This window comes from Thamnophis elegans, chromosome 10 (assembly GCF_009769535.1).
Source record: "Thamnophis elegans isolate rThaEle1 chromosome 10, rThaEle1.pri, whole genome shotgun sequence".
Classification (NCBI taxonomy): Eukaryota; Metazoa; Chordata; class Lepidosauria; order Squamata; family Colubridae; genus Thamnophis; species Thamnophis elegans.
The window spans coordinates 66783526-66808260 of NC_045550.1; the positions used below are offsets into that span (position 1 = coordinate 66783526).

The 24735-nt window shown below is 46.0% G+C and overlaps 1 protein-coding gene across 2 annotated transcripts in view; it reads left to right on the top strand.

Annotated features, from left to right (window-relative positions):
• Positions 1-16468: 16468 nt before the first annotated feature.
• ABCC5 (ATP binding cassette subfamily C member 5) overlaps positions 16469-24735 on the top strand; it is a 72681-nt gene continuing 64414 nt past the window's right edge. For both annotated transcript variants that reach the window (XM_032225015.1, XM_032225016.1), the window contains exons 1-2: positions 16469-16578; positions 21529-21709. In XM_032225015.1, the coding sequence (XP_032080906.1) occupies positions 21581-21709 (129 nt within the window). In that variant the 5' untranslated portion in view covers positions 16469-16578; positions 21529-21580. The remainder of the gene's footprint in view (positions 16579-21528; positions 21710-24735) is intronic.

Consider the following 24735-nt stretch of genomic DNA (forward strand, 5'->3'; position numbering starts at 1 on the left):
TGGAATGGAATAGAAAAAGAATAGAATAGAAATAGAATAGAATAGAATAGAATAGGATGGAATGGCATGGAATGAAATGGAATGCAATGCAATAGAATAGGAATAGGAATAGAATGGAATAGGAATGGAATAGGAATGGAATAGGAATGGAATAGGAATGGAATAGGAATGGAATAGAATAGAATAGAATAGAATAGGAATAGGAATGAATGGAATGGAATAGAATAAATATTGGAATGAAGACTAGACTAGACTAGACTAGATTAGACTGGACTGGAATGGAATGGAATAGAATTCTCTATTGGCCAAATGTGATTCGACACACAAGGAATTTGTCCTTGGGGCAAAGGCTCTCAGTGTGCATAAAAAGATAAGGTACATTCGTCAAGAATCATTAGTCACAGGGTACAAATAAGCAATCAGGAAACGATCGATATCAATATAAATCGCAAGGATACAAGCAAAAAGTTACAGCCTGGCAGTCATAAGTGGGAGGAGATGGGTGATAGGCACGATGAGAAGACTAAGAGTAATAGCAATGCAGCCTTAGTGAATGTTTTGACAGTGGTGAAGGAGTTATTTGTTTAGCAGAGTGATGGCGTTTGGGAAATAACTGTCCTTGTGTCTAGTTGTTTTGGTGTGCAGTGCTCTATAGCATCGTTTTGAGGGTAGGAGTTGAAACAATTTATGTCCAGGATGCGAGGGGTCTGTAGATATTTTCACAGCCCTCTGTTTGACTCGTGCAGCGTGCAGGTCCTCAATGGAAGGCAGGTTGGCAGCAATTGTTTTTTTCTGCAGTTCTGATTCTCCTCTGAAGTCTCCGTCTGTCTTGTTGGATTACAGAACCGAACCAGACAGTGATGGAGGTGCAGATGACAGACTCAATCATTCCTCTGTAGAACTGAATCAGCAGCTCCTTGGGTAGATTGAGCTTCTTGAGTTGGTGCAGAAAGAACATTCTTTGTTCTGCTTTTTTTGATGACGTTTCTGATGTTAGGAGTCCCTTTGAGAGGTTGTGTAAACCATGGTTTTGCAATAGGTATGAATTACGTCTTTGCTTACAACGATCACCACCACAACAAAAACCCTACTGCCTACATAAATTGATCTGCAGCATAGTTATCTAATTCTAGGAAAACAGAGGACCTGACCTCTGCTCTGTACTTGCTCAGTGAAATAGTAAATTACGTAATAGAGAAAAAAAGGGACTTATTGAATCAAGATTACATTGTCACGAATCTACTACATACATTGATTGACCTTCTAGGACAGGGGTTGGCAACCTTAAACACTCAAAGAGCCACAGAGGTCCTAACCGGAAGCCCCTCATTCAATTCTGAAGCCAATCGGAAGTCCAGTTCACCCAACATATAGTCTCCTCCTAGCCCAGCGTCCTTTTTACTCTACCTGTCCTAACCAAAAGCCGTATCAATTGTGGAGCCGACCGGCGACAGGGAGCCGCAGCAGAGAGATGAAAGAGCCACATGCGGCTCCCGAGCCACAGGTTGCTGGCCCCTATAGGAAATATAGTTGAAATCCAATATCCTCGTAAACATGATAAGATGAACCCTAAAGTTGATTCGGGTTAAGAATCCATCAAGGTCGGTATTCAGTACAGGTAGTCCTCGGCTTACAAACATTTGTTTAGTGACCGTTGGAAGTTACAATAGCAGTGAAAAGCGACGTATGACTATTTTTCACACTTACGCCCCTTGCAGTAGCCCTGTGGTCACGTGGTGAAAATTCAGATGCTTGGCAACTGACTCGTATTTATGACGGTCGCAGTGTCCTGGCGTCACGTGATCACCTTTTGCGACTTTATTACCAGCAAAGGGGGAAATTAGATTCACTTAACAGCCATGCTACTAACGTAACAAATGCAAGGTTTCACTTAACATCTGTGGCAGGAAAGGTCATTAAATCAGAGCAGGGGTTTGGACTAGAAGACCTCCAAGGTCCCTTCCAAGTCTCTTAACTCTGTTAAACTGTCTTGCTTAGCAATGGAAATTTTGGGTTCATAACTCAAGGACTATCTGTAGCCCACTGTGCCTAACCAGACACATTCTGGACGTTCTTAAACTGAAGAATAAGGAAGTTGTTCTTTTTTGTTGTGTTGCTCTATAGTAACTGAATTTGAGATATATGTTTTTGCAATTCAGGAAGTAGTGAACTGCGTTTTAAGAGGAAAAGCCATTAATAGCTCAACCCACCATGTCTTAACAAAGCCCCAATCTGTAAGCATCTGGATGGCTTTCACCAGAATACAGAATAACAGATTTGGATGGGACCTTAGAGATCTTCTACTCTGATGGAAGCAAATTCCAGTTTAGCCCTTGGTTAGCGCTAGAAAGAGACATGAATATCCACGGAGTACAGAAGCTTTCCATCACAATACTCCATGGCCTCAGTTCTCTTTCTTGTCTTCCTTCCTCTTTTCAAAGGGAACTTAAATCACTGGATGAGGGTACTGAAGCTTACAAGAGTAACTAGCAAAGCGGGCTTCGGGTCACGGAGAGGGGAAGCCGAGAGAAATTTCTCCAGCCGCATCTGGCTGAGATGTTTGCAAGGGAGAGAGAAGAGGTAGAAGGGCGGAAGGAGAAAAAGAAGAGAGACGAGAATAAGGCGGGGACAAGACAGTCCGACGAATATGGTAAAGGAAAAGTGGGAAGGAAGAGGAAGAGAGAGAACCTAGACGTGATAAAGTCCTGCATAGAAAGCTTCCATATTCTATACGCCGGGAGTGTCAAACTCGATTTCATTGAGGGGCGCATCAGGGTTGTGTTTGACCTCAGGGAGGCAGGGGGCGTGGCCAGGATGGGCATGGCCAGCTTGACGTCACTTGTGTCGAGGTGTCTGTGGTGGTCCGCGGTGTCTCTGCCAGTGAAAATGGGTTCCCAATATCCGTTTTCGGCTGGGACAGCCTCCTTCAACCCTGTTTTCACTGGGCTCCGTTTTCGCTGGCAGAGGACTGCAGGAGGCTGTCCCAGCCGATAACAGAGATTGGGAGCCCATTTTCGCTGGCAGAGGCACCACAGACTGGTCCTTCGCTGTTTCCGATCAATGATGTTTGTGGCGAGGGGCGGGTTGGGATACAAAACGCTAATTGGCTCCCACAGCCATGTAATTGAAACCCCGCCCCCTTTTATTTACCTCACAAGAAAGCAGGGAAGATTCACTGGCTTGTCCCAGCTGCCATCTTGGTTTTTCTGGCCCTCTAATGTCCCTGGTTACAATGCAGCAAATAATTTTAATAAGCCATATTTTTTAAATGTTCATAAAATGAGAACTTTACTGTGGACATTCTTCTCTGTTGATTGTGGAAACTACCTTCTTCATAGTAAACATAATACATATATACATTCCAAATATCTATCATCCATCCATCCATCCATCCATCCATCCATCCATCCATCCATCCATCCATCCATCTATCTATCTATCATCTTTCTTTCTTTTCTTTCTTCCTCCTTCTCTCCTTCCTTTTCTTTCTTTCCTTCTCCTCCTCTCCTCTAGCCTCCCTCTCTCTCTTTCTTTCCTTCCTTTCATTTCTTCCTTTCATTCTTTCTTTCCTTCCCCTCCCCTCCTTTAGCCTCCCTCCCTCTTTCTTTCTTTCTCTTTCTTTCTTTCTTTCTTTCCTTCCTTTCATTCTTTCTTTCCTCTCTCCCTCCTTTTTCTTTCTTTCTTTTTCTTTCTTTCCTCCCCCTCCCTCCCACCCTTTCTTTCTTTCTTTCTTTCCTTCCTTCCTTCCATTCTTCCTTCCTTTCTTCCCTCTTTTTTCTTTCTTTCTTTCCTTCTTTCCTTCCTTTCATTCTTCCTTTCTTCCCTCCCTCCTTTTTCTTTCTTTCTTTCTTTTTCTTTCTTTCCTCTCCCTCCCTCCCACCCTTTCTTTCTTTCTTTCTTTTCTTCCTTCCTTCCTTCTTTCCTTCCTTCCTTTCATTCTTCCTTTCCTCCCTCCCTCCTCTTTCTTTCTTTCTTTCTTTCTTTCCTCCCCTTCCCTCCCTCCTTTCCTGCCTTCCTTCCTTCCTTCCTTCCTTCCTTCCTTCCTTCCTTTCTCCCCCACCTTTATTATTTTTACAAATATAGACGTGAAACCTCAAACCAACCCAATCATCCAATTCTGGCTTCAGGGAAAACAAGCTAAGGTTCCCCTCTCCCTGTATTCATTTGTTCAGCACAGGTTGCATTCTGAAACCCACAACCGAGTGGGGCCGTTTGTTCTGTCAGCCAGAGAGGTATTGTGGAATCCTCACAAGTCCCAACACTCCCGTGAAAAGCCCTGGTTGACCTCAGGAAGCCACAGTAGCCTCTATACTGTGATGTTAATGCACGGATTCCTCCCGACAGGGCAAAACTTATGGGCAAAACAGGGATTGCCAAATAAAAAACTTAGGATTGCACAACTGCCTAAAGGGCTGAGAAGGTAAAACCATTGCACCAGAGATAACAGTATAATCACAATTCAACTGGGAATTTCATTAGGTAAATTGAGGCGTGGCCTCAGGTGAGAGGACAGGTGTATAGTATGGACATGTATTATGGATTACACCAGAGGAGAGTATCAAAGTGCTGAGTCATTAAGAGAGCGGGCAGTTTCAAAAACGCTGAGTCACATTCACGGTGAGTAGGACTTTATTGTCATTGCACCTTGTACAAAGCATTAAATCCCATCTTCAGTGTACATTATGCATCGGAAAACTATAAAAATAAAACAAAAACACACATCTGTAGGAAGTTAGCCCCCAGCCCTCTCCCAGAAAAGTGAAATATCCTAGGAAATATTGAAAAGGCAGAATATTATATTTCCCTGGATGTGAAAAGGGAGAAACGTGTTTTAAAGACAAAGCAGCTCTCCGCAACCATTTTCACACTTAGCGACCATTTTTCACACTTAGCGACCTTTGCAGCATCCTCGTGGTCACGTGATCAAAATTTTGATGTTTAGCAACAGATTCGTATTTATGATGGTTTCAGTGTCCTGGGGTCATGTAATCGCCTTTTGTGACCTTTTGACAAAATATAAAATTTTTAATCAAGGCCCCCCCCCCCGCCCCCGGTCAATGGTGTACCTCTTTACCAATCTGAAAATCTAGTCACCTTACCCATGCAGCTTCTCCAGTGGTGAGATTCAAATAATTTAACAACCGGTTCTCTGCACTAATGACCGCCTGGGTGGGCGTGGGCATGGCCAGGGAGTGTCAGCGATTTACAAATAATTCGCCTGAACTGGTTCGAACCGGCTGAATCCCACCACTGATTTCTGGTATTGTTTTTTTCTGAAACTTCCATTTCTTTGGTCGCCATTTTCCCCACCTCAAATAAATCCAGGCCCTAACAGCCCATTCAACTTTTCTCTGAACTTTTAACTAAAAGATATCAACGAGTCACGGTGAAGTTTTTATGGTTGCTGGATGAAAAAAGGCTCCCACCCCCCCCCACACCCCTCGTGTTTTTCGTAAGAGAGAAATAAACCCACATTTCTTTGGCAGAAAGTCTTCCCGTCAACTGGAAAATTCCAGCCCAACCAGTTTAAATTGGCACATTTCACGCTTCTAATCGTGAAATCGTTCAGAAGAAGTTGCCTGATTTAATCTTTGGAGTGAGACAGGGGAAACACACTTGGTTTTATTTCTAGCTATTGTTTGGCAAAGGCTTGGGCTTGGCATAACTGTTCTTAATTTGGCATGAATGGCATGAAACAAGAAGGCAAGAAGCAAAGAGAGTAGAACAGAAATGATCACTGATCAGATCTGGAAAGAGCCACTTCTTGGGAAGAGAGGCAATTTGTTTTATTTAATTATTTTTATCCCGCCTATTAGTTATATAAATAACGCAAGGTGACATAACACACTGGATCTTCCTTCCTCCTTCTATTTTACCCCACAGCAACCTGTGAGATGGGTTGGGCTGAGTGAGACAGAGGGACTGGCCCAAAATCACCCAGCTGGCATTTGTGCCAAAGGCGAGACTAGAACTCCCCGTCTCCTGGTGATTGGCCCAAAGTCACCCAGCTGGCATTCACCCAGCTAGCATTTGTGCCAAAGGCGAGACTAGAACTCCCAGTATCCTGGTGATTGCCCCAAAGTCAACCAGGTGGCATTTGTGCCAAAGGCGGGACTAGAACTCCCCGTCTCCTGGTGATTGGCCCAAAGTTACCCAGCTGGCATTCACCCAGCTAGCATTTGTGCCAAAGGCGAGACTAGAACTCCCAGTATCCTGGTGATTGGTCCAAAGTCGCCCAGCTGGCATTTGTGCCAAAGGCGAGACTAGAACTCCCAGTATCCTGGTGATTGGTCCAAAGTCGCCCAGCTGGCATTTGTGCCAAAGGCGGGACTAGAACTCCTTGTCTCCTGGTGATTGGCCCAAAGTCACCCTAGCTGGCATTTGTGCCAAAGGCGGGACTAGAACTCGCTGTCTCCTGGTAATTGGCCCAAAGCCACCCAGCTGGCATTCACCCAGCTAGCATTTGTGCCAAAGGCGAGACTAGAACTCCCTGTATCCGTTCTTCATGTGTCTTTGCCTCCAGGCCCTTAATCATCTTAGTTGCTCTTCTTTGCACTTTTCCCAAAGTCTCAACGTCTTTTTAGTAATGTGGTGACCAAAACTGGATGCAGTATTCCAGGTGTGGCTTTACTAAGGTTTCATAAAGCAGTACAAATACTTCATGCGATTTTGATTCTATGCCACTGTTTATACCACCCAGGATTGTATTATGGTTAGTAACCTAGTTGTTAAGTGAATCTGGTTTCCCCATTGATTGTGCTTGTGAGAAGGTCACAGAGGGTGACCCCACATGACACTGGAACATTGCCACCACGGTAAATATGAACCCGTTGCCGAGTGTCCAAATTTTTCATCAGAACTACATCGTTTTGGCGGCAACAGAGCCGCATACCCTCCTCTGAAGTGTTTGGCTCTGGCCCACCCCGAGTTGTGTGAACCAGCCAACCTTCCTAGTGTTCCCAAGCCCCTGAGATTTTAAGCAAAGCTGAAAGTAATGGACATCGACATTTGTACAAAAACATTAGTGTGTTGTGTGAGCCTTACAGTCACCTCGAGAAGGTCACAAATTATGTGCTTTGCATTTGTTGACTGATTCAAATCTCCTAATTTGTATAATTTGCATGGTGGAACCGTGGCATACCTGATATCACACCCTTTCCTGCTCCCATTGTGATGGGAAATATTGCACCTGTGCCTGAGGTTGAAAACAATATGAACATTTTACTGGTTTAGACCAAAATGGGCTCTTCAGTTCAGAGGTGGGTTTCACATCATTTTACCACCAATGCGCCGCACACCAAAACTGTGAGCACACGTGCCTTCCGTGCATGCGCTTGCAGCTTGCACACATATGTATGGCTTAGAAAACGTGGCTAAATAGGACAACATCGTGCTGGGACGGGTGGGCTGGTCCACCTGCAGGTCACGACTACCGGTTTGCCTCAACCAGTCCGAACCGGCTGAATACCATCACTGCTTCAGTTTCTAACAATGCTTCCCAAAGGAAGTTGATCTGTGATGTACATGGCTTTGTGTAAGGCTATTGACTGATCATTGCGTTCAGTGGTGGGATTCAAATAATTTAACAACTGGTTCTCTGCCCTAATGACTATTTGGGTAGGTGGGGCTCGGTGGTCATGTGACTGGGTGGGCTTGGCCAACTCAAGGTCACTCAGGTCGATGGGCACTTCATCTTAGCTGTTACAATGTACTAAGGGTTAACTGGAGAGGCAGTTTCTGTAAGTAGGTCAATAAAGATTAGGCTAGAAACAACACTAGAATGTTTCCTTCCTGCCTTCCTTACAGGATTAGCCCTTGTAAAGTGGGAAAAACCAAAATAAGATTTCTTCCAACAACCGGTTCTCTGAACTACTTAGAAAGTTACCAACCGGTTCTCCCGAATAGGTGCGAACTGGCTGAATCCCACCACTGATTGCGTTGCTCTGTATTGCATATAATAAACTGTCAGATCTGCTGGCTTCAGCTTGGCGCCTTGCAGGCATTCTGTCATCAATTGGGGAAGGGAAGGGGGAACAAACGGACAATAAAACTATATACGTTTGTGATGGGAAATGCGGAGGGGGGAAATTGAGAAAGAACAGACTGTTTTGGAATCTGGTTCACACTGGCCCACCGGCATCTTTAAGTCCGTTTGCCCTGAGAGTGGAATTTCACCCACCCAAATACCTCAGCGTTGCCCAAAACGTCTTGGTGGTACCGAATTGGCTACACTTGGGGAGAGCTAGGGGAAACCAAGGGTTTAGTTTTCTACCGGCATGAGGGAATTTTAAATTCTGATTGACTTTAAAGCATCTCTTGGTTAAAGTGCCTTTTCACTTCAACTAAATGGAGTCGAGAGTTTCACTTCCCTAAGGGATCAGTCTGAGGCATGTCTGACACAAACCCTGAAATGATTCACATGAGGTAAAACAATTGCAGATATACAACAGAGAGATATGGGAAACTTAGTAGGGATGCACCTGTGATCAAATGACATATTGTATGTGATGATGGGGTTTCCCCCCCCCTTTTTTTCTTCTCCTTTTCCCATTGTTGTATATGTAATAAAAAAAAAACAATTGCAGATCGGTGTAGTCATCTCCTAATACCTCAGAAGGTGGAAACAGAAGCTCAGCAAAGACCATTCCTAACAACAATTAACAGTGTAACTCTTTTGCTGCAGAAACATATGGACTTCACAATTCGACCAGGGTAAAGCAATAGGCGCAATTAATATAGACTTCTGTAAAGCCTTTTATTCAATGGTAAACAACAAATTACTTCTAAAACTAAAACCTGATGGCATCTCCGGCTCCCTGCATCTCCGGCTCCCTGGATAGCTGTATTCCTGTCAGGCAAGAAGTAGTCAATATAGGAAACACCCTATCAAACCCTGCACCTGTCAACAACAGTGTCCCCCAAGGTAGTGTTTTAGGACCCACACTCTTTATACTTTGCATAAATGACCTTTGCGATCATATGACAAGCAACTGCGTCATCTTAGCTGATGATATAAAACTATTCAACACCATCAGCAATGCTGCTACCCTACAAAAAGACTTTGAATGTGTGTCAGAATGGTCAATCAATTGGCAACTCCAAATCTCAAGCATCAAATGCTCTGTCTTACACATTGGCAAAAATAATAATAATCAGAACACCAAATACAATATATGACCTCGTAGATGACCCCCATTCTGTCAAGGATCTTGGAGTACTCATCTCTAATGATCTAAGTGCCAGAGCTCACTGTAACAGCATTGCCAAAAAGGTATTAAGAGTTGTTAACCGACTCTTGTGTAGCTTCTTCTCCGGTAATATTGAACTGCAAACTAGGGCATACAAAACTTTTGCTAGACCTGTTCTTGAATACAGCTCATCTGTCTGGAATCCCCCTTGCATATCAGACATTAATACAATCGAACGAGTCCAGAGGTATTTCACAAGAAGAGTCCTCCTCTCCTCGCAACAGAATACCCTATGCCAAATTTTGGGCTTAGATAATTTAGAACTTTGCTGTCTTTGATTTAAGCGTGGTACATACAATTATCTGCCACAATGTCCTACCTGTCAACCATACCTTCAACCACAACAACACAGGAGCACACAATAAACTTATAAGTAAATCACTCCAGACTTGATTGCAGAAAATATGACTTCAGTAACAGAGTTGTCAATGCCTGGAATAGCAATAGCAATAGCAGTTAGACTTATATACCGCTTCATAGGGCTTTCAGCCCTCTCTAAGCAGTTTACAGAGTCAGCACATTGCCCCCAACCACAATCCTGGTCCTCATTTTACCCACCTCGGAAGGATGGAAGGCTGAGTCAACCCTGAGCCGGTGAGATTTGAACAGCCGAACTGCAGAACTGCAGTCAGCTGAAGTAGCCTGCAGTGCTGCATTTAACCAGTGCGCCACCTCGGAATGTGTTACCTGACTCTGTGGTTTCTTCCCCAAACCCGCAAAACTTTAACCTTAGACTGACTTCTGTTTACCTCACCCAGTGGTGGGATTCAAATCATTTAACAACTGGTTCTCTGCCCTAATGACCAGCTGGATAGGCCTGGCTCAGTGGTCATGTGACTGGGTGGGCGTGGCTAACTCAACATCACTCATGTCGATGGGCGCTTTGCCTTAGCTGTTAGAATATAATAAGGGTTAACTCTAAAGACAGAGGGGCAGTTTCTGTAATCAGAGCAATAAAGATTAGGCTAGAAACAATACCAGAATGTTTCTTTCCTGCCTTCCTTACAGGATTAGCCCTGTAAAGTGGAAAAAAACAAAACAACCGGTTCTCCCGAATAGGTGCGAACTGGCTGAATCCCACCACTGACCTCACCCCATTCCTAAGAGGTCTGTAAGGTGCATGCATAAGCGCACCAACATGCCTATCATCCCTGTCCTAATCCTCCCTTGTATTCGTATTCATTTCATGCATTCATAATGATGTTTATACTTATATCTGTTATCTAATTCATGCTTGACGAAATCAATACATAAATAGAATAAAACAAACAGAAATATAAATGGTGACTTCATTCAAGGTAAGATGTGTGATTTCAGGCCGAGCGTGGTGAATAAATTCTTCTTCTGCTAATCACACAAGCATTCTGTTTGGTAGGGTGTTCAATACGCCCAGCGAATCTGGGCTTAAGGTTATAACAAGTCTCTTACTACCAGTTGGATTCTCTGTGGTTTGGTTCCTACCACTATAGATACCATTTTGCAACCCTTCCTCTCAGCCTGTGATTACACCTTTGCAGTGGATTTTACAGGGCGGCATTGTGGTGTGGGAACTTGGACTCGAGGGCGTGGGAATAGCACACAACACTGAACCACAATGTCGGCACAGTTGCTTAGAAGTAAATCCCAGTGTGGATCAAGAAGCAGACAATCAGGAAGTTCCTAACAAGAGAGGAATGGAGGACAGCGACAATTCCTCTCTTTTCTGGTCTGACCATCATTGATAAAATCTCCATCACGTTGACCCAGTGGTGGCTTATGACCGGTACACCTCGGTACGGGCGTATCGGTGCCTGCTGGGACCACCAGGAACCGTTTGGCTACGGTGCTCCCGAGGGCCCGCCCGCACACCCGCCTGCTCTCCTTACCGGTATTTGAGCTGTTCGGGGCTTACGCGCACGAAGTGTACGGCGCCTGCGCTCCGCTGAGCAGCTGGAGTGTTGCAGAATGTTGCGGGTGGTAAGTACGCGCATGTTCATGTGGTGCCCGCCCGGCCCTGTTGCACCGTACCGGTTGCACCGGGATCCGGAACCCACCACTGCGTTGACCTCAACAGTTGATTAATTCATGGACATATTCATATGTTTTTCTACTTACAACGGTTCATTTAGTGACGGTTCATAATGGCGACAGCACTGAAAAAAAGTGATTTTTGACCGTTTTTGACACTTAGAACTGTTGCAGCCGCCTCGTGGTCACGTGATCAAAATTTGGATGCTTGGCAACTGATTCATATATATGACGGTTGCAGAGTCCCAAGGTCACATGATCGCCCTTTGCCGCTTTCTTACAAGCACAGTCAATGGGGAAGCCAGATTCACTTAACAACCGTGTTATTAACTTTAGAACTGCCGTGATTCCCTTTAACAACTGTGGCAAGAAAATGGGGCAAAATTCACTTAACAAACGTTTCACTTAGCAACAGAAATTTTGGGCTCAGTTCTGGTTGTAAGTTGAGGACTTCCTGCATCTTTGCATTGTAGAAAACAATAGCTTCTGATTGATCAACTCCATAGTTTAGCCTTCAGCCCTCAGGTTCCATAGTGGTTTATCCTTAACTTACTAACTTCATCAATGATGGCTTATGTCTGAGCTCCCTTAGAGTCTGGTCAACATTGGCCCCTGATGAAACTCTGCCTAATTCATCTGGCAGCTCTTCAAACTCCGCAAGAAAACCAGGAAAATAAAAATCATTTCTTCTTACTGTATTCCTCCTCTGGATTTCTAGCAATGGATTTTCACATGTTGTCAACTTTTTGAAGTACCATATTTTTCGGACTATAAGACGCACCTAAATTTACAGGAGGAACACCATTACGCTCCCTGCTACAACTCACTTAACTTGATCCAGTCAAGTTCTATCGTTCCAGAGGTGGGTTCCTACCAGTTTGCACCTATTCGGTAGAACCGGTTTGTCAAATCTACCGAACCGGTTAGAAGAGTTTCCACCAGTGGACCCGGAAAGCAGGCCACACCTACAGAAGAGGTTCCAAAAATTTTTGAAACCCACCACTGGTCCTTGGATATGATTATTCTACACTATCATGCTCATATTTATAAACCTCAGTGCCTCTGTGAAAGGTAAGGATGACTACTGCGTTTGTGGTGCAATCAGAACATTGCGTGTGTTGAAGTTGTTTTAACGCAAACCAAAGATGTCTTTTAAAAAACAAGTTTACATCCTATTCTTATGCATGCCAGTGCTGTGTGTGAGGTAATTTAAGGTGGTTCTGACAAGTGTCGTCGGCATCTTCATATCCGGTCACATGGGCGGCAAACCACTCCCATCCGGTCATATGGGCAGCAAGCCACTCCCACAAAGGAGGCCACACCCACAGAGTAGGTTCGAACAATTTTTGAAACCCACCACTGTATCATTCCCACAATTTGTTAATCTTCATTAAAGTTAACCTCGCTAAGTGTGTGTGTGTGTGTGTGTGTGTGTGTGTGTGTGTGTGTGTGTTGTTCAACCAACTGTACAAACTAATGGCCCCAGGTTAATTGGCTTGTTTATGGGTTCGCTTTATTTTGCAAGATAGGCATACAGGAACTGGATCAAACCTGTTGTTTTAACAGGGCCAAAAATCAAATGGGATAAAGGTCAAGAAACTACATTTGTCCTACAGGCAGCCGTACTCTCAAAATTGAGATCTCCAATTGCACGAGAGGTTTTGATTTATTTATTCCTCCGATTTCTATAGCCCCTTTCCCATCTCGTGACTCAAGTGACTCTGGGCAGCATATAATTTTAAAATTATAAAACAATTAAAACAGTAAAGTCATCCAGAAATTAAATACAGGTATCCTTGGTGTACGATCAGAATTGAGCCCCAAATTTATGCTGCTAAGTGAGACAGTTGTTAAGTGAGTTTTGCCCCGTTTTACGACCTTTCCTACTGCAAGTTGTTAAGTGAACCGCTGCCGATGTTAAGTTAGGGACATGGTTGTTAAGTGAATCTGGCTTCCGTTGACTTTCATTGTCAGCAAGTCGGCAAAAGGTGATCACAACACCCTAGGGCTTCACCATCGTCCTTAAATAGGAACCCTTTGCCGAGCATCCACATTTTGATCAGGCGACAGTGAAGTAAGTGTGAAAAACGCTCACAAATCACTTTTTTTTCAGTGCCACTGTAACTTTGAATAGTCCCTAAATGAACTGTTGTAACTCGAGGACAACCTTATTGTCTGTTTAGATTACAGATTAACAGAGTGGAAGGGTCCTTGTAGGTCATCTAGTCCACCCTCCCCAAGCAGGAGCCCCTACACCATTTCTGACAAATGGCAGTCCAATCTCTTCTTCTTCTACATACATACATACATACCAGTGGTGAGTCTCAAATTTTTTTAGAACCTCTTCTGTAGGTGTGGTCTGCTTTGTGGGAGTGGCTTGCTGGCCATGTAACTGAGTGGGAGTGGCTTGCCAGCCATGTGAATGGGTGGGCGTGACCAACTTGTAAAATGTGGTGAAACTCACTTAACAACGCTCTTGCTTAGCAACCAAAATGTTGGCGCAGGAACTCTCGCACTGAAGTGTGCAAGTCTTAAAGTTGTCAAGTTACAAGACCCTCGCACTCCCAACCCTTTAGAAAAAAACCAGGGGTATTCAAACTTGACAGCTTTAAGACTTGTGGACTTCAACTCCCAGAATTCCTTCTCTCTCTCTTCATCTTGATGATGTGCGGATGGGCGGGGAGAGGGAGCTGGATCTGGTTTTAAATGGCACTGTAGATTTGTGGAACCTCTTCTATATAGAAGAGGTTAGAACTGGCAGGAACCACCCAATACATATATACATACATACATACATACATACATACATACATACATACATACATACATACATACGCTGGTCTTGTTGTATTTGTATTTGATATATATAAAGTATGTCAACACATGAACAGTGAGACATCAGGTTATCATTCGTTTAAATACAAGTAGTAATGATAGTACTAATATTAGATCATACTTATATAATTATAATGTTATTATACATATTTGTGATAAAATATAGGCCTTCATTATTTAGTTGTTCAACGTTTTAGTCCCCCATTCCAGTCTCTTCTTGAAAGCTTCCAGTGATGAAGTTCCCACTTCTGAAGGCAACTTCTGTTCCACTGGTTGATTGTTCTCACTGTCCGAAAAATTCTCCTTATTTCTAGGCTGAATCTCTACTTGATCAGTTTCTATCCATTATTCCTTGCCTGACTTTCCAGTGCCTTGGAAAATAGCTTGATCCCCTCCTCTCTGTGGCGGCCTCTCCAATATTGTTGTTGTTGTTAGTTGCAAAGTTGTGTCCGACCCATTGCAACCCCGTGGACAACGTTCCTCCAGGCCTTCCAGTCCTCTACCATCCTCTGAAGTCCATTTAAGCTCATGCCAACTGCTTCAGTGACTCCATCCAGCCACCTCCTTCTTTGTTGTCCCCTTCTTCTTTTGCCCTCCATCTTTCCCAGCATGAGGCTCTTCTCCAGGGAGTCCTTCCTTCTCATTAGGTGGCCGAAGTCTTTGAGTTTCCTCTTCAGCATCTGGCCTTCTAAAGAGCAGTCAGGGTTGATCTCCTCTAGGACTGACCGGTTTGATCACCTTGCAGTCCAAGGGACTCGCAGGAGTCTTCTCCAGCACCAGAGTTCAAAGGCCTCCATTCTTTGATGCTCAGCCTTCCTTATGGTCCAACATTCACAGCCATACATTGCAACTGGGAAAACCACAACCTTGACTATATGTATTTTTGCTGGCAGGGTGATGTACCTCCAATATTGGAACACTGCTATCATGTCACCCCTGGTCCTTCTCTTCACTAGACTAGCCATGCCAGTCTATTATTTAATTATTGTATGCCGCTCAGTCAGTGGTGGGTTCCGGATCCCGTTACAACCGGTACGGTTGGAATGGGCCCGGCGGCGTCCACATGGACGCGCGCAGTGTGTGTGTATGCATCTTAGCACCTCTGCGAGCCTCCACGATGCTCCAGCTGCTCAGCGGAGCATTGAGCAGGCGCTGTACATGCTGTGTGTATGCACGGAGGACTTAAAAGACCGGTAAGGAGTTCGGGCGGGCAAGTGGGCACTCCGGAGCACCGTACCGGAACGGTATGTGGTGCTCCGGGCTGGCTCCGGTACGCCCGTAGCGGGGCGTACTGTCTGCAACCCACCACTGCGCTCAGTGTCACTTTTGTGATATGGGCGACTGTATCAATTTGATAAATTAAATTAAACAGATGAAAGCAGGGCAGCGGTTCTTGGATAACTGGCCGAGTGCAACTTCTTTTCTGAAAAGGGGAACGAACCACCTTCTTGGTGTCGATCAGAAAGGTCAGTGGTTTGAATCCCTAGTACAGGTCTTCTGTGTGAGCAGTGGGGTTGGCCTAGATGACCTCCAAGTTCCCTTCCAACACTGTTAAAGTGGGACCCTCCCCATCAGTGCACGTGACCCAGGATTTGGGGTGGACGTGCCCATCGGGATTAAAGGGACCAGGCCGAGCTGGCAGGCGCTACAGCACGTCTGTCTGTCTGTCTGTCTGTCTGTCTGTCTGTCTGTCTGTCTGTCTGTCTGTCTATCTATCTATCTATCTATCTATCTATCTATCTATCTATCTATCTATCTATCTATAAATGATAAGTTTTCTGACAGTGAGAACAATCAACCAATGGAACGGAAGTTGCCTTTAGAAGTTCAGTGCCTTCATCCCTGGAAGCTTTCAAGAAGAGGCTGGACTGCCATCTGTCAGAAATGGTGTTGCCCTGCCCTGCTTGGGCGGGTGTGTGTGTGTGTTGGACTAGATGACCTCCAATGTCCCTTCCAACGCTATTATTCTATATTCAATGGAACAGAAGTTGGCTTCGAAAGTTGTGGGAGTTTCATCCCTGGGAGCTTTCAAGAAGATATTGGACTGCCATGTGTCAGAAATAGTGTAGAGTCTCCTGCTTGGGCGGATGGGGGGTGGAGGTGGACTAGATGACCTCCAAGGTTCAACTCTGTTCCTCTGTAAATCATACAGCACCGGCGATTCAGGAGGAGGGGCACAGCCGGTATAAGGGAGGGGGGGGGAGGAAGAGGAGGAAGGCGGGGCGTATGCAAATGATCAGGCTGTGCCCAAAGCCTGATGGGAGACGTAGTCCTCCCCTCGGGCGGCGCCGAGACCCTCGCAGAGGGCGCGGACTACCGTTCCCGTCCAGCGAGGGAGGGGGAGGCGGCCTCTGTGATTGCTCGGCCAGGATGCCCGCGCAGGCGCACTGCGGCCGGTTGCGACAGAGGAGCCGCTTGAAGGTCTTGCTTGCCTGGCTGCTGCTTCCTCCGCCGCAGCCGCCGAGCTGGAGCGCAGCCGCTGGAGCAGGTAGGGTGGGGAGGGGGCGCCTGCGCGACTCGGCTCCGGGGACGGGGGGGGGGGCTTGTCGCGCCCCGCGGTGAAGCTAGGGCAGGGTGGGGGAAGAGGGGAGGGAGGGGGATGCTCAGTGAGGAGGGGGCGTCCCAGAGAGGCTCAAGGGGGAGGCAGGGGGGCTGTAATCGAGAAGCCTTGGACGAGGTGGGGGGGGCGCTTTCACTGGCTTGCCCTAAACCCCCTCCCTTTGCTTTCCAAGGATTTTAGACTCCAGCGCCCATCATCCGCAGCCAAAGCCAAAGCTGCCTTTTTTGAAGATGGGGAGGGGGATCCTCAGTGAGGAGGGGGCGTCCCAGAGGGACTCCAGGGGGATGCAAGTAGGTTGTGATTCAGAAGCCTTGGCCGAGGGGGGGGGGTACGCTTTCACTGCCTTGCCCTAAACCCCTTCCCCTGGCTTTCCAAGGATTTTAGACTCCAGCGCCCATCATCCGCAGCCAAAGCGAAAGCTGCCTTTGTTGAAGATGAGGAGGGGGGGTGATGGAGGGAGGGGGATCCTCAGTGAGGAGGGGGCAGCTCAAGGAGGAGGCAGGGGGGATGTGATCTAGAAGCCTTGATTGGGGGGGGGGCTTTCACTGGCTTGCCTTGACACCCCTCCTCGCTTTCCAAAGATTTTGGACTCCAGCGCCCATCCTCCGCAGCCAAAGCTGCCTTTGTTGAAGATGGGGAGGGAGGAGGGGGAGATTCTGCAGGCGGTGGAGGTGGTCAGGCTGTCCCCCTCCCCTTTTCCTCTTGCGAAGAGCTGGGTGGGGAAGGGGGGGGTCTGAATGGGAAAGTGTGGGTGCTTTGCAACGGTGTGTGTGTGTGTTTGTGTACCGACTCACCCCACTCCCAGCCTACCTGCCCGACAGACAGCCCCTTTCTTTCCACCGCCCGCTGGGCTCCCACTGCCCCCCACCCCTCTCCGGTGGATGCCGCTTTCCCCGTCCCTGCTGGTCCCGCTTGACTTGGGGGCTTGGGGAGGGGGGCAGGAGATCCGCTGCAAACCTCCTGAGAAGGCCTGGCGAAAGGGTCCTCCCCCCCCTCCCCAGTTGGGGTGGGTGGATAAGGCTGAAGGAGAGGCAGCCGGTACTGGGACACCGCCTTGAAAGGTAAACATCCCATTCCCACCTCTGCACAGGCGGATAGGCCTAATCAGAGCAGAATTTTCTCTTTCTTTTTCTCTCGTTATCTCTGATCTCTGTCTCTACATCTCTATATCTGTCTCTCTATCTTTGCCTGTCTCTCTATTTCTGTCTGTCTCTCTCTACCTTCCTGCCTAACCACATAGCGCTGTCTCTCTTTCTTTCTCTCCATCCATCTGTCTTCCTACCTATCTACCTACATCTCTCTTTCTCTCCCCCCTCTTTCTCTGTCTCCCTCTGTTTCTCTCTCTCTATCCCTCTCTCCTATCTATCTATCTATCTATCTATCTATCTATCTATCTATCTATCTATCTATCTATCTTATCCATCCACCCACCCACCCACCTACCTACCTTCCTATCAAACTATATCTCCTTCTCTGTCTCTCTCTCTCCCCCCTCTCTTATCTATCTTATCTATCTATCTATCTATCTATCTATCTATCTATCTATCTATCTATCTATCTATCTTATCCATCCATCCACCCACCCACCCACCCACCTACCTACCTACCTACCAAACTATATCTCTCCCTCTATCTCTGTCTCTCTCTCTCTCCCCCTCTCTTATCTATCTATCTATCTATCTATCTATCTATCTATCTATCTATCTATCTATCTATCTATCTATCTATCTATCTATCCATCCATCCATCCATCCATCCATCTATCTATCTATCTATCTATCTATCTATCTATCATATCCATCCACCCACCCACCCACCCACCCACCCACCTACCTACCTACCTACATCTCTCCCTCTCTGTCTGTCTGTCTCTCTCCCCCTCTCTTATCTCTATCTATCTATCTATCTATCTATCTATCTATCTATCTATCTATCTATCTATCTATCTATCTATCTATCTCATCTATCCATCCATCCAACCACCCACCCACCCACCTACCTACCTACCTACCAAACTATATCTCTCCCTCTATCTCTGTCTTCCTCTGTCTCTCTGTCTACCTACCTACATCTCTCTCTCTCCATCATCCATCCATCCACCCACCCACCCATCTATCATCTAACCTATTAACCACTCATCGCCCTCAGAATAGCATATTCTGTATTTTGGGAGGGGTGGGGAGGGAAGTCTGTTCTGATTCCCCTTGCCTGGAAATGTGTGAAAATCTGCCAAAGAGGAGTGTGTAGTTAAATGTATGCCTGGAAGGAGGTGAAAATAATAATAATAATAATCTAAAAACAAGGGTGGAAGAGTGGATCGACAGGCTGGAAAACCCTTCCCCCCCGCTTCCTTGGTTTACCGGCCGTGGTTTCTCCCCCTTCCTGCAAAAGCTGCCTAGAAACAGGTGAGCAATAGGTCACCCCCTGCTCTTGTTTCCCGGATCCCAAAAGGATGCTTGGCGATGGGGATGGCTGGTCGGCTGTTTGCAGGTGGGCCCTACAGAGGGTGCTGCAAACAAGGGAAAGGATGAAGCGGCAGGCAGGAGGTGCCTCGCTAAGGCCTTTCTGCTTGATGCCAAGCCATTATGTAAGGAAGGCATCTCGTGCCACCACGGAGGGGAACGGGAAGGATCCATAAAGCCCCTGTGGCGTGAAGAGTACGGAATGACTTCATCAAGCAGTAACTGGCATCTGATACGATAATGGCTCTCACTTAACTGTTTTAAAACAAGGTGTGTTTTTTTTCAAAAAACAAAACAACATTTGCAAAGCTTTTTGTTATTTGCAGAAAGAGGAACCTGACCTCACGGTGGCGACAGAATTTTGCTGAATCATGCAGCCAGAAACTATTTTTTTCACCTCCTCTCCTTCTGTTGTAGTGAGGCATAAAACACAAAAGGCAACACCGCCGGGTGACGTAGAAGATACAAGGCAGGGTGATTGGGCATAAGGAAAAGAAAGAAAGGAGAAAGAAAGGAAGAAGGTAGCACAGGAGGGGGAAAACCACTGACACTAAGGAACCATTGTTTTGATCTTTAATGTTCTCTGTTAGCTCTACACCAGAGGTCTTCAAATTTGGCAACTTTTAAGACTCGTGGACTTTAACTGCTGGCAGGAGAATTTTGGGAGTTGAAGTCCACAAGTCTTAAAAGTTGCCAAGTTTGGGGACCTCTGTTCTACGCAATACAGAGACAGACTGTATTTAACACAGCGAGCTCCCTGTGACTGTCTCTTAGATGTGTCGGAGGTACTTGTACTTGCCTTGGGAAGGCCACACTTGGAATACGGCACTCAGTTTTGGTCGCCACAATGTAGAAAAGATGTGGGGACTCTAGAAAGAGTGCAGAGAAGAGCAATGAAGATGATTAGGGGACTGGAGGCTAAAACATATGAAGAACGGTTGCAGGAACTGGGTAGGTCTAGTTTAATGAAAAGAAGGACCAGGGGAGACATGATAGCAGTGTTCCAATATCTCAGGAGTTGCCACAAAGAAGAAGGAGTCAAACTATTCTTCAAGGCACCTGAGGGCAGAACAAGAAGCAATGGGTGGAAACTAATCAAGGAGAGAAGCAACTTAGACCTGAGGAGAAATTTCCTGACAGTGAGAACAATTAATCAGTGGAACAGCTTGCCCCCAGAAGTTGTGAATGCCCCAACACTGGAAGTCTTTAAGATGTTGCATAGCCATTTGTCTGAAACGGTATAGGGTTTCCTGCCTAAGCAAGGGGTTGGACTAGAAGACCTCCAAGGTCCCTTCCAACTCTGCTATTGTATATTGTAAAGAAACTGGACAGCCATTTGTCCGGGATGTTAGAGAGCAGTCATGTGCCACATGTTGTCATGTGCCAAAAGCATATGTGTGCACATGCAATAGCGTTTGTGTGTGTGTGTGTGTGTGTGTACCCGCCCGCACTCATAATGCAATGCGTGTGTCACTCCTCCGTGCGCTGTTTTGGGCCTAGTTAGGCCTCCCTGTAGCCTCATGGGAGCAAAAATAGGCGTAGGGTGTGTGTGCGCACCGCATCCTCCCCCCGCCCCGTGCCTCGTTTTGGGCCTAGTAGGCCTCTATGCAGCCTCTTAGGAGCAAAAATAGGCCACGAGCCCCCCCCCCGCACGCCCCTCCTCTCCCCCCACCTCGTGCATGCCTGTGCAACCCCTTGACCACCCACACATGCGTGCGTGTCTCACACGCGCCCCGTGCATGTGCGCAGAGACCTGAAAGTCAGCTGGAGCAGTGGAGCTGAGCTGAGCATGCCGCCTGTGGCAGGCGTCCCCATTGGTTCGCCATCACGGGTGTAGGGTCTCCTGCTTGAGCAGGGGGCTGGACTAGAAGACCTCCAAGGTTCCTTCCAGCTGTGTTATTCTGTTCTTTTCCCCCAACACCCCCTCCTCTCCCAGGCTGCAAACAGCTTCGTTTTTAAAAACGCAATGACAGTCTTTTCTTTCCTTTTTTCCTTCTCGACTTCGTGGTCTTTAAGGCCTCCTTGCTTGCCTAGATCCCAGATTATTGTTGATCTCTGTGCTTGCCAAATACATAGATTGCTATCTAGAGCGGATGTCTTTTTAAATCTGTTGAGAAAAGGTGTCGTAGCACGGAGCTGAAGTATCTGCTTGCGCTTTCTTAGGACTAAGAGGTTGTTTCGCCTCCTTTCGGGATTATCTGGGGTCACGGTGACAGGAATTCATCTGAAGTAGCATCCCTTCTGCCAGGGCTGGTGGAAGTACAGTAGGCAGGCCATATTTGGGAATCGGGTTACAAAGCTGTAATCTAAGCCCGGGTTTCAGGACATCCGTTTTAAGAAGGGAGAGATAGAGAGCAGAAGATGTCCTCCCGTAATAATTCCTTTTTCTCTTTTGTTTCTCCCCCCGCCTCCGCAGAGTTTTCCGAGTGGCGAAATATATTTGTTAACCCTGGCGTTTACAGAAAAAGATGAAAGATATCGATCTAGGGAAAGAGTATGTGATACCCAGCCCCGGGTATAGAAATATCAGGGAGAGAAATAGCCTGAATCAACGTGCAGGACAAGATGGGATGAAGTTCCGGCAAGAAAAATACAAGGTAAGTCTCAAGGGCTGCTTTTAAAAGCGCATTTTATCCATGAGCTCAAAGGCGGCTGGGGAAATCCTCCTCCTTGTGACCCCCCCAAAAAGAGGAATCCCGTGGAATAGGTCATGCTGAGAAAGAGAGACCAGCCCCCAAAACCCTGAAGGGAATGAGGATAAAAGCAGATGCCTTTGCTAGTCTTTTAACACGGTAACCACTAACCACGCTGCCTCGGACACCAAGCACTTGACTGAATTGCATAATGTATAATTGATATAATTCTGTGTTACATAAACAGTGAGCGCATGACCTTCCACTATAATCATAGAGCGTAATCGGCTTCATGTTTTAAATGCCAATCAGTGAAAAGGAGATTGATTGCTGTGGAAGCAAGTCTAGAGGGAGAGAGAGAGAGACAGAGAGAGAGACAGAGAGAGACAGAGATATTATATAGAGAGAGAGACAGAGAGAGAGAGACAGAGAGAGAGACAGAGAGAGACAGAGATATTATATATAGAGAGAGACAGAGAGAGAGAGACAGAGAGAGAGACAGAGAGAGACAGAGATATTATATAGAGAGAGAGACAGAGAGAGACAGAGAGAGAGAGGGACAGAGAGAGACAGATATTATATATATAGAGAGAGACAGAGAGACAGACAGAGACGGTTCCACCACAAATGCGCGAACAACAAAACCGCGCCGACAAAACCGTGCGACGAATGAGCGAAGAATGAGCCCTGAAGCGCGCCGACAAAAGCGCGCTGACAGAAGCGCGCTGTAACCTAACCCTAAACCTAACCCTAAACCGTACCTTAACTTAAATCGTGCTTCTGTCGGCGCGCTGTTGGCGCGCTTTTGACATCGCGGTTTTAGCGCCACGGTTTTGTCAGCGCGCTTATGACCGCGCTATTGTCGGGTCACGGACAGAGACAGATAGAGAGACAGAGAGAGAGAGAGAGAGACAGAGATATTATATATAGAGAGAGACAGAGAGAGAGAGAGACAGAGACACACAGAGAGAGGGGGACAGAGAGAGACAGAGATATATATATAGAGAGAGACAGAGAGATAGAGGGACAGAGAGAGACAGACAGAGAGACAGACAGAGAGACAGACAGAGAGACAGACAGAGAGACAAACAGAGAGAGACAGAGCTATTATATATATAGAGAGAGACAGTGACAGAGAGACAGATAGAAAGAGAGAGAGGAAAAAAAATAGCAAGGACTTACAACGTGAACTTGGAATCAGCCTAATGAAAGTATTGCCCTAGGATAGGTAAATAGAAACCTGCAAGGTGGAGTAGGGGAAACTTTTAATGCTGCCAAAGTAATTTCTGCCTCACTGTTCTTTTAGAGTTCTTTGGAGCATCAACAAATATGCACAGAGGCGTAATCACTACGACTTTGTTCCTTAGAAGTTTCAAAGGACTTTTTTTTTTAAAAAAAAGCCAAGACCTTGACCAAGGACTTGAAAGCAAAATTAGCAGTCACGGGGTAAAAGGAAAAAAAATAATACCTGAGCAGGCTGCACAATGTTTCATAGCCATTTAATTTTTTTTTTAATGATCAGAATATGGGAAACAATATTTTTGGAGCAATAGATTCCGAGGAGGGGGGCATACATTGTTCTGCTTGTTGATTAAGCTTTTGAGAATCCGCTGATTCTGTAAGAACTAATTCTGCATAATTAGCCGCAGGGGAAAATTCAGAAACCTTTTTTTTTTTTGGCCGGGGATAATGAATGTCACAGGTAGTCCTCGACTTAACGACTACCTTGGAGACCAAAAGTTACATTGCTAAGCGAGAAATCTGTTCAGTGCGTTTTTGTCCTCATTTTATGGCTTTTCTTGCCGCAGTTGTTAAGTGAATCACTCAAGTTGTTAAATTAGTAACGTGGCTGTTAAGTGAATATGGCTTGATTTTGCTTGTCGGGACAGCCGGAGACTGCAAACGTCATAAATAGGAACCAGTTGTCAAGAATCCGAATATAAATCATGTGACCATGGGGATGCTGCAAAGGTTATGTGTGGAAAACTGCCATAAGTCACTTTTTTCAGTGCTGTTGTGTCTTCGAACAGTCATTAAATGAACTGTTGTAAGTTGAGGACTACCTGCATTGCTCCCCCCCCCTTTAATACTTGCAATTGTGATTAGCACGTTGTTGTGGCTAATACCCTACTATAAATGTGGAAATATTGCCACATAATGAAGAGTTGTGGGCCACAGCTCCAAATTCTCGATAAGGCAACCCCTTGTTGCTATTATTGTTGGACTTCCTGATAGTTTGTGACTCAGCAGAAATTACTCCCAGTGTTAAGGGAAGTTATAGCTGCTGTTTTCGGAGATAGCTGGTGATGTTGAGCTGTTTCGTGGCTTTTAATTAAGCAGATGCTATTGGCAAATTTTGGCATCCGCCAACAGCATTGCTGCAATCCTCGCTTTTAAGCCGCAAGGACCGAAAGTTAATTTTCATTGCATTCAGCTTGGCTCTTAGTCCTAAACTGCCCTCACAATTGCATTTTCCTTGTGCAGTGTTGTTAACTGGTTCATCTTGGGTGGTCCTTTGGCCTCAGATGACCCGCTTCTTGCTGCCAAGCTAGTTTGCTGGTAAAATTTATCCAGAATTCAATCCTGAATTCTGAAAGGCTGCCCTGACATCAATCATGGAGTTCTGGTGTTGCCAGCCAGATGACTTTGTCAAGACTGATTCTCATTTTCACCTACATTTTTCCTGTGCTCGCAGCTTGTCAGTGTGTGTGTGTGTGTGTGTGTGTGTGGAACGCCAGGGTGGGAGAACGGTATTTGGCTCTGCTGGCATCTCAGGGACATGATGTCCCAGCGTGGCTAGCTGTTTACCCTAACAAAACGAACAAGGGTGATCGATAGACATTTTGGACTGTGGGTGGCCCTTAGGGAAAAGGGGAAATCAACTATGCTTGCTTTTGCGCGGGGAAACCCAGAGCTGGTTTTGCTGCTTCTGTGCCAATGTGATTTATTCGGTAACTTTTTATATACTCTTGGTAAACCAATGTCTCAGG